Here is a 14,009-nt window from a genome sequence, read left to right as displayed (position 1 = left end):
TAGGTTATACTAGGTATAATGAGGTGTACTGGTTGGAGTCAGGGATGGATTTAACTAAAGGATTAAGGGTGATGAAAATGAATTCTAATGTGGTTAAGATGTGTGATGATGCATTGAATAATGGAAACAAGGTCCACCTATATTCTGAGCATCCATTAATGCCGAACGAAAGTATGTTGATCAAGTTCTAGTTTCTGTGCGTGTGATGTGTGTAAATGTGGCCTAGAATTGGAGCCTGTCTAATTCATCCGACCAAAAAATAAAAAGTGGCTGGTCTAATGCATGTAGGCCTAATGTTAAAGAAGTAGAGGGACTTCCTTCAAGAAACCATGAAAAACAGCATGAGTCTCTCCCAGTATGAGGAGGATGAACCAGTGTTGAGCAACAATGGGAATGAGAAGCAATGACAAAAATAAGAGATTTATTGAGGTACAACCTAATTCAAGTCAAACAATAACAACCATCACCAATGAGTCCCACAATTTAAGAGACAATAATGCTACATAAGTTAAAGCTCAAAAGGAAAAATCTAACCTTGAAAAAGTTGAGGGCAATGAAAAAAGACATAGGAAGTTAACATTCAAGACCCAAACCATCTGGTAGAGCAGATCCTGCACCACAGAACAATAGTGATGCACATGCAGGTTAGTAGTTTAAATATTATATAATGTGAAAAGGAATAATAACTTTTGTATTTTATTTACAAGTCCACACATAATGATGCAGAGAAATAATTTCACTCTTTTTATGTGCTCCATCATCATCATTTGATCTCCATATAGCATCTCAGCCTGAATACTATTATATCTTCCTTTCAAATATCCACTTGCATTGTCTATTGGTGTTCTATTCGCTGATCATTCCTCCACACCAACTACATCGTCATCAGTTTTATCCATCCATTAAAAGTAATGACACTCAACATTCTTCTTCTGTCCAGCACAAAATCCAACCATGAAAATACAATTTTCGGTAATGGAGATCAAATGAAGCAGTAAATTCATACATACCTTTCAAAGAGGACACCTGAAAAACTATCTCTCCGGATTTGTCGTCGTCTTCAACTTTAACACCACCACCTGAAGACGGCTGAAACACGTCCCATTGTAGGGCTCACTTTCATATTTTTTGAATTCTTTGTAGCTATTATTTTTCATTTTTTGACTTCTCCGATTTAAGATGAACATTTCTTTGCTTCGACATGCATAACAATGGTGTCTGTTTTAGGGATTGGGGACTTACCCATTCAATTACTTTCGCACCGGACGTTCCCCAAATGGATACTCTCAGGTCGAGTGAATTTTATAATAGACGTCTGTTGGCATTCCAACCTTCCTTCTCCTTTCAGTGTTATCCGAAAAGAAAGAGAATTCAGTACTTCTTAGTCGTGAATATTTAAATAGGACAAACCGCCCCGTAGATATCTTTGCTTCGGAACAAAACAATTAGAATTAAGCTTGCCTTCGAATTTTAATTTTGGGTGAAATTGAAAAACAATAGAGAAATCTCATATTTAAATAAAGAAGAAAACATTTTTCTTTATTATCACGTTAAATTTTCATTTGCTACATCATCAAATTTTGTTTAACGAGAAAAATTCTCCTTATCATTAGGCTTATTTGTAGAGTTTTTAAATATTTAGAAAATATGTCGTTAACAAAAATTGAAGTTATTATTATCGGTCTTTTAAAAAATAAGGGATATAATTAGTAATTTATTTATTAATAAATATAGAATTAAGTAACTTTGAATTAATTTTGGTTGATCTTTTTTTCAAATATTTTTGGTGTTGTTTACACGTAACAACCTCAAACACTCGTTTACATTGCATAAAGATTAAAAAATTGTGTTTAATCTGTTATGATAAGAATGACAGATGGATGCCCCTTAATGCTGAAGTTTTCAAGAGAGAAAGATGAGATTATTATGTAGACCAACTTTAATAAAAGCTGAATTTGTAAAGCTATAAATAAGGCTTCATAGCCTTACGTACAACATACAGCAATAAAAAAAAGAAAGCTAATATACTCTCTCTCTCTCTTCTTACGAATACTTCTCTCTTTTATGTTGCAATCAAATACCCTTCTTCTTATATTACTATTACAATTCTTTCTCTTCTTTTATTTTATAAGTATTTTAAATTCTATTTTCTATTACTCTTTACATATAATATTAATAGCTATATTAACCATCTTTATTATATTGAGATAGTATCAAATGCAAATTTCTCTCTCTTTATTTTTAATACTTTTTCTTATCTTTGTATATATATACACAATACAACATATAATATTATTATATATATATATAATAATTATTGAGCTAATTATATTAATAATAGAGTCTTCTATTTATACATCTTTATTTTATCTTTTATTTATTTCACAATACGTTATCAGCACGAGACTCTGATCAAATTTTTAGGAAGACTCAGGTAACAATTTTTCATTATGTCGAAGCTCTCTCATCTTGAATTCAATGCTCTTGATATATCTGGAAACAATTATTTATCATGGATATTAGATGCTGAAATCCATCTTGATTCAATGGATCTTGGAGATACCATTAAGGCTGAGAATAATGCATCCCAGAAGGATAAAGCTAAAGCCATGATTTTTTTCCGTCGTCATCTTGACGAAGGATTGAAAAATGAATATCTCACATTAAAAGATCCTGCAGATCTTTGGAAAGACCTTGAAGAAAGGTACAATCATCAGAAAACGGTGATACTTCCTCAAGCCCGGTATGAATGGACGCATTTGCGTTTACAAGATTTTAAATCTATAAATGAATATAATTCTGCAATGTTTCGAATCACCTCACGAATGAAATTGTGTGGGGAAAAAATAACTGATCATGATATGTTGGAGAAAACTTTCTCAACCTTCCATGCCTCGAATGTGCTCCTGCAGCAACAGTATCGAGAAAAAGGGTTTAAAAATATTCTGAGTTAATTTCTTGCCTTCTTTTTGCCGAACGCAACAATGAGTTGTTATTAAAAAATCATGAAGCGCGCCCAGCTGGCGCCGCCCCATTTCCTGAAGTAAATGCGGCAAATCATTACCCCAGAAGAGGTAAATGGCAAGCTTTTAATAACAAGAAAAATTATGGAAGGAAAAAGAATTATGTTCAAAAGAGAGGATCTCACCAGAAGTGGGACAAAGAAAGGAATATCGGGCAGAATAAATCAACCGAGGAGAAGTGTTTCCGCTGTGGTGGAAAGGGCCATTGGTCACGTACCTGTCGTACCCCAAGGCACCTAGTCGATCTTTACCAGCCATCTTTGAAAAAGAACGACAAAGGAAAGGAAACAAATTTTGTTTCAAATGATGCTGAGAACTCCACCACTCATTATGATGTATCTGATTTCTTTGAGGACCCTGAAGGAAATATTGGTCATTTGATCAATGATGGAATAGTTTAATATGTGGGATTGTGAAGTATATATGTAAATAAATAATGTAAAGAACTTATTGTTAAGTTTTATTTTCTATGTATTTAAGTTTCAAATTTGATGTACATAAATAATAAAATATTAATATGAATTTTGAAATTATTAAATGTGTCAAATTTTAAAATAAAATTTTAGTATATGACATTATTTTATGTACAGTGTTTCTTAGAAAAATAATTCTGATCAAGTACTCAAATTTAACTGTGCATACTACTCATTTTATTATTATTTGTTTTTGAAGAATGGCAAGGATATGTAATGAAGATGTATGCCTTGCGGATAGTGCAAGTTCGCACACTATTCTCAAAAGTGATATATATTTTACCCATCTTGTGCCAAAAGAGGAATATGTTAATACTATTATTGGCTCAGGCAATGTGATAGAAGGCTCCGGAAGAGCTGTAATTTTGTTTCCTGGAGGAACAAAATTTATAATAAATAATGCACTATTATCTACCAAGTCTCTGAGGAACTTGTTGAGTTTCAAAGATATTCGCCGAAATGGATATCATGTTGAGATGATGAATGAGGGAAATCATGAGTATTTATGTATCACAATTCATGATTCAAATAAGAAAGTTATATTAGAAAAATTACCCTCTCTTTCATCTGGGTTGTATTATACCAAGATTAGTGCAATTGAATCACATGCCACTGTAAACCAGAAGTTTACTAGCCCAAAGGAATTCATAACTTGGCACGACCGTTTGGGTCATCCGGGAACAACCATGATGAGGAGAATTATTGAAAATTCTCATGGACATTCACTAAAGAACCAGAAGATTCTTAAAACTAGTGAATTTTGTTGTGCTGCATGTTCTCAGGGAAAGTTAATTTTAAGGCCATCACCAGTAAAGATTGGATTTGAGTCCCCTGAATTCCTAGAAAGGATTCAAGGTGATATATGTGGACCTATTCATCCACCATGTGGATCTTTTAGATATTTTATGGTTCTAATAGACGCATCTTCGAGATGGTCACATGTGTGCTTATTATCTTCTCGCAACCTGGCGTTTGCGAGATTACTGGCTCAAATTATTCGATTAAAAGCACAATTTCCAGAAAATCCAATCAAAGCAATTCGTCTTGATAATGCTGGTGAATTTACTTCCCAAGCTTTTGATGCTTATTGTATGGCTAATGGAATAAGTGTTGAACATCCAGTAGCTTATGTTCACACGCAAAATGGGTTAGCAGAATCACTTATTAAGCGCCTCCAATTAATTGCTAGACCCTTGCTTATGAGAACAAATCTCCCAACCTCGGTTTGGGGGCATGCTATTTTACATGCCGCAGCACTTATTCGTTTGAGGCCAACGAGTTATCATCAATTCTCTCCTATACAATTAGCTTTTGGCCAGCAGCCAAATGTTTCCCATTTAAGAATATTTGGGTGTGCAATATATGTTCCCATTGCACCACCTAATCGCACCAAAATGGGACCCAAAGAAAATTGGGGATATATGTTGGATATGATTCTCCTCTATAGTGAGGTATCTTGAGATACAAACTGGTGATGTGTTTAAAGCCCGGTTTGCGGATTGTCATTTTGATGAATCAAAATTTCCAACATTAGGGGGAGAGAATAAGCTTCCTGAAAAGGAACTTAATTGGAATGCATCATCGTTGATGCATTTAGATCCTCGATCAGGGCAATGTGAACTAGAAGTTCAAAAGATTATACATTTGCAAAGGATAGCAAATGAATTGCCTGATGCATTTTCCGATACAAAGAGGATAACCAAATCTTACATACCAGCGGAAAATGCCTCAATTCGAATTGACGTCCCAGTAGGACAAGTAGCCACTGAAGCAAATTCACGCCAAAAGCGTGGCAGGGCGGAAAATGCCCCAATTCGAATTGATGTCCCAGTAGGACAAATAGCCACGGAAGCAAATACATGCCAGAAGCGTGGCAGGCCTGTCGGTTCCAAAGATAAAAATCCTCGAAAGAGAAAAGAGGTAAATACGATTCCTGTTGAAAAAGACATAGTAAAGACACCGGCAGTTGTCCAAAATTCTAATATAACGCCAGAAGACGTTCAGGTACCTGAAAATTGTGAAAATGATGAGATCTCAATAAATTATGTCTTTACAGGAGAGAAATGGGACCGAAATAAGACAATTGTCAATGAAATATTTGCATATAATGTGGCATTAGATATCATGCATGAAAGTAAGGATCTTGAGCCAAGATCAGTTGAAGAATGTCGACAAAGAAATGATTGGCCAAAATGGGAAGCAGCCATGAAGGCTGAATTAGACTCACTTGCAAAACGTGAAGTCTTTGGACCTGTAGTCCGTACACCTGAAGATGTAAAACCTGTTGGATATAAGTGGGTATTTGTGAGAAAACGAAATGAGAAAAATGAAGTTGTGCGCTATAAAGCCCGACTTGTGGCACAAGGTTTTTCACAAAGGCCCGGTATAGATTATGAAGAAACGTATTCACCTGTAGTGGATGCGATAACATTGCGTTATTTGGTCAGTTTATCTGCATATCATAAACTGCATATGCATTTAATGGATGTGGTAACAGCCTATTTATACGGCTCATTAGATCGGGATATCTATATGAAAATCCCTGAAGGACTAAAGATATCTAAACCATCCAATGAATATTCGCAAGGGTTATACTCAGTCAAATTGCAAAGATCTTTATATGGTCTAAAGCAATCTGGACGAATGTGGTATAATCGTCTTACTGAGTATCTGGCCAAAAACGGATTCAAGAATGATGATATCTGCCCATGTGTTTTCATAAAGAAATCTGCATCTGGATTCGTTATAATTGCTGTGTACGTTGATGATTTAAATATCATTGGGACTCCTGAAGAGATTCCAACAATTATAAAACTCTAAAAGAAGAGTTGAGATGAAAGATCTTGGAAAGACTAAATTTTGTCTCGGCCTGCAGATCGAGCATATAAAAGACGGGATCTTTATTCATCAAACAACATACACAGAAAAGATCTTGAAAAGATTTTATATGGATAAGTCACATCCATTAAGTACACCAATGATCGTAAGATCTTTGGATGTGAAAAAGGATCAATTCCGTCCTAAAGAAGAAAATGAAGATATCCTTGGTCCTGAAGTACCATATCTTAGTGCCATTGGAGCGCTAATGTATCTTGCTAATAATACGCGACCTGACATATCATTCGCGGTGAATTTACTAGCAAGGTATAGTTCCTCTCCAACCAGAAGACATTGGAGTGGAATTAAACAAATTTTTCGATATCTTCATGGAACGGTTGATATGGGATTGTTGTATCCCTATGGATCCAAGTCACAACTAGTTGGCTATGCAGATGCCGGATACTTGTCTGATCCACGTAAAGGGAGATCTCAAACAGGATACCTGTTCACATATGGTGGTACAGCTATATCTTGGAGGTCCACGAAACAGACGATTGCTGCAACATCCTCTAATCATGCTGAAATACTGGCGATTCATGAAGCTAGTCGCGAGTGTTTTTGGCTGAGGAATCTGATTCAATATATTCTGTCATCATGTGGACTGATTGATCATAAGATAGCTCCAACCGTCCTGTTTGAAGATAATACAGCATGCATTGCTCAACTTAAGGGTGGATACATCAAAGGTGATAGAACAAAGCATATTTCTCCCAAATTTTTCTTCACTCATGACCTTCAAAATCAAGGGACAATTGATGTCCAACAGATCCGTTCAAGTGACAATCTGGCAGATTTATTTACAAAGTCACTCCCAAAATCCTCCTTTGAAAGATTGGTACATGAGATTGGGATGCGCCGATTTCGAGACGTTAAATGATGTCGGCAAGAGGGGGAGACTGTACTCTTTTTTCCTTGGTCAGGTTTTTTTCCCATTGGGTTTTTCTTGACAAGGTTTTTAATGAGGCAGTCCCCATCACTAATGGATATTGTACTCTTTTTCCTTTACTAGGGTTTTTTTCCACTGGGTTTTTCTTTAGTAAGGTTTTAACGAGGCAATAATCCTAAATGGTCATCCAAGGGGGAGTGTTATGATAAGAATGACAGATGGATGCCCATTAATGCTGAAGTTTTCAAGAGAGAAAGATGAGATTATTATGTAGACCAACTTTAATGAAAGCTGAATTTGTAAAGCTATAAATAAGGCTTCATAGCCTTACGTACAACATACAGCAATAAAAAAAAAAAAAGCTAATATACTCTCTCTCTCTCTTCTTACGAATACTTCTCTCTTTTATGTTGCAATCAAATACCCTTCTTCTTATATTACTATTACAATTCTTTCTCTTCTTTTATTTTATAAGTATTTTAAATTCTATTTTCTATTACTCTTTACATATAATATTAATAGCTATATTAACCATCTTTATTATATTGAGATAGTATCAAATGCAAATTTCTCTCTCTTTATTTTTAATACTTTTTCTTATCTTTGTATATATATACACAATACAACATATAATATTATTATATATATATAATAATTATTGAGCTAATTATATTAATAATAGAGTCTTCTATTTATACATCTTTATTTTATCTTTTATTTATTTCACAATATAATCCTACTTAATTATTGCAACTTTTTCTTATTTCTTAATCACTTACAAGGAGTCAAGATATCAACATCATATGCCTATCGATCAACAATCCATTAATAATCTCTTGTGTTTTGAGAGACAATATATATTATTAGAAAGGTAAGAGAACAGGATAAAAAAAAATATGTGTATATTCAAATTGTGTGTAATTATTCAATATATAAAAATATTTAGATATATTAAATAATTTTAATAAATATTAATTGATATAACATAAATAAATATAATAATAACTGGATCGGACAAATAATATTTCCCAATCGATAAACGTAGAAAGACTTATTTAAAAAAGAAAAATAAAGCTATAGTTTAACGGGAGCGAAGGAAGGGCCCAAGAAAAAAACAAGGCATGTCTCGTAGTGAAAAGGATTTCCACCAATACAAGATTGAAGATTCCCATGGCCACAAAGAAAGCATAGTTCTCTTTGTACATTTTTTATTGTCCCTTGCTTCATTGCCAATACCGTCCTATAAATACCTCACTCTCCCACACTCCCACTCACATTTCTCCTCACTACTAAGAAAAACAAGTTCATATATTTTAATTTATATGGCTTTCTCAGTCTTACCCTCCTCACTATCAATCAGAAGCTCCATTTCATATCCAAGAAGCATGGTTGTTTCTAATAAAATGTCTGATAATAAAATTAATAATGTTGGAGAAGGGTTCCTTTCACCTCCAAACAAGGGCATCTACAAAAGCCAACGCTCCCTTCAAGACCTGACCGTTGCGAGTGTTGCGAGTCGTCTACCGCCTCCGTCAGTGGCGGAAGGGCACTGGCACCATAGCGCATGGACTAGTATCCGTCAAGAGAGATGGGAAGGGGAGCTGGTTGTTCAAGGAGAAATACCATTGTGGCTGGTAACTTGTAGTTTTATATGTCTTATGACATGAGCACTTCAATGCTATATACTGCTATCAATTATTTTTAATATCAACAGTGACAAATATAAAAATTACGCAAAAATTAATACATATAATATTTAATTTCTTATATGTCTTTGATATAAAAAAAAAAACAAAATTGTTATCTGTACATTAATAATATCAGCTACTAAAATCATCCATTATCCATTATGTATTTATATATAAATATATGTTATTTAATTAATTTTTAATATATATTTAATATTTTAGTATATATTTTATATTAATAGTTAATTTTAGTAGTTGATTTTAATGTATATGTAGTATGGTTGAAAAAAAAAATTACATTAACAAATAAAAGCTTGTTTTATTGAGTAATAATTTCAATAATTAATCTCAAATGAGCCTCCAAATGCTTGACGTAAATAAATACAGTTTAATTTTGTCCCAAGTTTGTGAGCTATTATATATGTCCTAAGTTTAATTCTCCTAGTTAAAGTTATTGGATTTTTCTGATTCTTTCACATATGTAAAGTAAGAATTCTAATGACTTTTGCTACTGTAATCTTCACCCCATTTGTTTTTTCTTTTTGATTTTAAAACATTTAACGACCAAGAAATTTTTTATTTATTTCTTGTTTTTTAATAACATGCATAAAGTTAATTATTTTTATTTGGTATATAATTGTATGCGAGTTTATTTAAGAAAATTTCACTAATAATACATAGAGAGATAACCTATAATTTTTATGAATAATACTCCTCCAATTTTAATTAATTTGTAATAAAATAAAAAAATTTGAACTTTAAACCGTAAAATAAAATTTAAAGAACGTATGAGTTAAAGTAGAATTTAATTTTATTGCATTGATCATGTAAAATATTTTATATAAACATTTAATTATATTATTTTTTAAATAAATATTCATATGATCAATTAAAAAACAATTATTTTTATTAATATAATATTATATAATTAAATATATGTATAAAACTGTGTTTTCAAGAATACATCAAAATTAAATTGTGTAAAATAACTTTTGTTAACTTAATTGGATGAAAGTGATACATGGACCACTCATCATTCAAATCTCTATATATATATATATAATTAAAAATCATTAGTAATGTGCAAATTAGTTGAATTTCGGACCTTATGTAATTGAATTCGAGTCAGCGTATTAAGCGTCATAAAAATTTAGTAAAAACACAGACAAAGTGGGAAGGGAAAAACAGAAGGGAAAGAAAAAAAAAGAAGAAAGAGAAAGAAAAGGAAATCTCATATCCTCGTTTGTAGCAAAGAAAAAAAAGCTTCTTTCCTTTGGAAATTCACAGTATCCATAAACCATAATCCATCCATAAACTAAATACAAATGAGGAAACAAAAGTCTGCTAATAGGACACGTAATATAGGGTTTAAGTATTAAACTAGCTACTATGTGATTGTTCGCATATAATGTGTCAGAGAATTATGTGAAGCCACCAAAGTATATTCCTACTATAAATTAATTAAATAATAGATGTTCCAATTAATTGATTAGAATTACATCAACATCAATAGATCTTAGAATTAAGTATGCCTATCATTGATTCTCACATTCTCTCCCCCTTTTCTTTTTAGTTGTTATCATATTCTAAGTTTCATTATATGTATGGACATATATAAATTTTAACCTAAAACGTATAAATAACTGCATCGACAATTTTAATTTTGTATTCTAAAGTGTTTAGAAGTCGGAATTTTGTTATTTTTTAGTCAAAGTTGACACATCATCATATGCATGCTTTGACTCTCAAATGTAGAGTGCATAATAGTGATGTAGTAGAATCAACTTTTGTCCTATTCGATTTCTTCCCATCTTATAATAACCAACATAAAATTTATTCCATTATCATTTATAGAGAATAAAAAATTAAACTGTAATCTATTTCATTCCTATAATTATCAAAAATTAAAAATAAAATTTTAAAATTTATATAATCATAATTACATATATAATATAAATTATAATAAAAATTTAAATATATACAATATTATTAATTATTTATATATATTATATATAAGAACAAATAAAAAAGAATATTATGTAAATTCGATCCTGTCCTATTTCATCTAAAATTTTATCCTGCTAAAAATCCTTTTAAAAAAATGAACAGATAAAGACGAATATCTGCAAATTCGAGATAAATACATGTGTGGTAAATAATAAAAGATCAAAATATTAATTTTATTTTAATAATATTCTTTTATATTGTCAGTATACAAGAATTGGCTTAATTTATATTAAAAAATTTAGTTGAAAAAGTAATTGTTAAGATAATTTATTTTGCTTAAATTATAAGAAAAAAAATGTTTATTTGAGCTGCCATTTTTCGGGTCTTATATATGAAAACAGTTTTGATTATTATCATCAGGTGGAGTTATATATATATATAGCACAATTATGATTTAGCTGAATTAAAGTTACAAATTACTTGAATAATAACTAAAAAAAATATTATTCACATCAAAATATTTTTCTATCAAAATAATAATTAAGATATAAATATATATTATATTAAATTTGTTAGTCAAATTATCTAATAATTTTCTGTTATTATTTTTATATAAATAATTACCAACTAAAAATTATCCAATTAATAATTTAAAAATTCATAAAAATATAAAACGGTTAAACTATTTACATTACACATATGAATATTATATTTGTATCTTTACATAAAAAATTATGTAATCATTTTCATCTAAATTTTTGACAAATTATAATACTGTGAAAACTCACATGCATCTATTTTAAGTTTTTAACTAAATAATAATAATTCTTAACTACTAATTTTGCACTAAGAAAATGAATTTCCACCTTATTACAGTTTTTTATTCTTGGAATTATTCTACCGTAAAATTAACATTATGCAACCAATTACATGCAGAAAGGAACATACCTGAGGAATGGGCCAGGCATGTGGCACATTGGAGACTACAACTTCCGGCACCTCTTTGACGGTTACGCCACCCTCGTCAAGCTCCACTTCGAAGACGGCCGGTTAATCGCCGGCCACCGCCAACTGGAGTCACAAGCCTACCAAGCCGCCAAAAAGAACCAAAAGATCTGCTACCGCGAGTTCTCGGAGGTACCAAAGGCGGAGAACTTCTTGGCATACGTGGGAGAATTGGCGAGCCTGTTCTCCGGCGCATCCCTGACGGACAACGCCAACACCGGAGTGGTGAGGCTCGGCGACGGCAGGGTGGTGTGCCTGACGGAGACACAGAAGGGGTCTATTGTGATAGACCCCGAAACACTGGAGACTAAGGGAAAATTCTCCTACAGCGATTCTTTGGGGGGTTTGATTCACTCGGCGCATCCGATTGTGACGGAGGAGGAGTTCTTGACTCTGTTGCCGGATCTGGTGAAGCCTGGCTACGTGGTGGCAAGAATGGAGAAGGGAAGTAATGAGAGGAAGGTGATTGGAAGAGTCAACTGTAGGGGTGGACCTGCACCTGGCTGGGTCCACTCTTTCCCTGTCACCCAGAATTATGTTGTTGTTCCCGAAATGCCCTTGAGGTACTCTGCTCAGAATCTTCTTAAGGCTGAGCCTACCCCTTTGTACAAGTTCCGCTGGTATCCTCACAACAATGCTTACATGCATGTCATGTGCAAGTCCACTGGCAACATTGTAAGAACTCTTTAAAACACTTTTTTAACCCTCCTCTTATGAATCTTCACATGAACAGCTTTTCTGTGTGCTAGTTTTATATTGTGGTTGAGTTTTGAAGGTGGCAAGTGTGGAGGTGCCTCTGTTTGTTCAGTTCCATTTCATAAATGCATATGAAGAGAAAGATGAAGATGGAAGAGTTACGGCGATAATCGCCGACTGTTGTGAGCACAATGCAAATACCGACATTCTTGAGAAGCTCAGACTAAACAACCTTCGTTCCTATAATGGTGAAGATGTTCTACCCGACGCTAGGTAATAAAATTAAATAACAATTAGTTTATGCATATGAATTGATCGAACTGAATTGAAATAGTCACGCTAATAAGTAATTATCACTCATTATAATTTGTTGATTTTTTATTATTAACAGGGTTGGTCGATTCCGAATACCATTTGATGGGAGTCCATATGGAACCTTGGAGGCAGCATTAGATCCAAATGAACATGGGAGAGGCATGGACATGTGCACCATAAACCCTAATTATTTAGGAAAGAAATATAGATATGCTTATGCTTGTGGAGCACATCGCCCTTGTAACTTTCCCAACACCATCACCAAGGTCTCATTTGATTCATTATTATTACATCCTAATTATTAATTTTCTGTTCCAAATGCAACTGGTTTTTCCCTTGCCTACATATTCAGTGGAAAGTTCTTTGGCATGTAATATGCAGATTGATTTTGAGTTGAAAAAGGCTAAGAACTGGTATGAAGAAGGTACTGTGCCCTCGGAACCATTCTTTGTAGCTCGGCCGGGTGCAACCGAAGAAGACGATGGTAAGAACACTATCCTGGTACCTTCGCGCTCTCTTTCTTTTCATCTATATGTTAATGTCACATTTTGTTGGAACTTCTATAAACTATCTTAATTTCTCTCATGGCAGGCGTGGTAATCTCAGTAGTTAGTGAGAAAAATGGAGGAGCATATGCGTTGGTGTTAGATGGTTCCACTTTTCAAGAGATTGCTAGGGCCAAGTTCCCTTATGCAATTCCATATGGGTTGCATGGATGCTGGGTTCCAAAAAATTAGCAACATATATGGCTATAAATTGATGCTTTAATTACGTTGCTTGGACATGGATCCACAAGAAATAGTGCTTCAACTCGAAGTGCATGCATGGTTAGGAACCGTGGTTCTATATATGAGTGCAAGCTGAATAGCTAGCTGATGGTGGTGAAAAGCTAAGTTTATGTGTATGATATAAAGTAGCATTTAGGGAATTCGTTTATCCCGCTGCACTATAAATTATAATATACACTTTGTGGATTATATATTGATAATTCATAAATTTTATAGGTTTAATAATATGTTATGAATCCTTGTTCTAAATCAAGAGTATTATATGTTAATAAATAATTGACTTTGATGGTGCCATGTATGTTCTCTTG

The 14,009-nt window shown here is 33.0% G+C and overlaps 1 protein-coding gene across 1 annotated transcript; it reads left to right on the top strand.

Annotated features, from left to right (window-relative positions):
- The first annotated feature begins 8,552 nt into the window (after positions 1 to 8,552).
- LOC130956191 (carotenoid cleavage dioxygenase 8 homolog B, chloroplastic) lies at positions 8,553 to 13,995 on the top strand. The gene is made up of 6 exons (XM_057883235.1): positions 8,553 to 8,896; positions 11,834 to 12,577; positions 12,678 to 12,871; positions 12,990 to 13,179; positions 13,295 to 13,397; positions 13,505 to 13,995. Exons 1-6 carry the CDS (start codon positions 8,585 to 8,587, stop codon positions 13,648 to 13,650), a joined length of 1,689 nt encoding a protein of 562 aa, XP_057739218.1. The 5' UTR covers positions 8,553 to 8,584; the 3' UTR covers positions 13,651 to 13,995.
- The last annotated feature ends 14 nt before the right edge of the window (positions 13,996 to 14,009 follow it).

The sequence above is a fragment of the Arachis stenosperma genome, chromosome 10, assembly GCF_014773155.1.
Source record: "Arachis stenosperma cultivar V10309 chromosome 10, arast.V10309.gnm1.PFL2, whole genome shotgun sequence".
Lineage (NCBI taxonomy): Eukaryota > Viridiplantae > Streptophyta > Magnoliopsida > Fabales > Fabaceae > Arachis > Arachis stenosperma.
The sequence above is the reverse complement of the archived record's forward strand: the minus strand, read 5'-3'. Positions and strand labels throughout refer to the sequence as shown.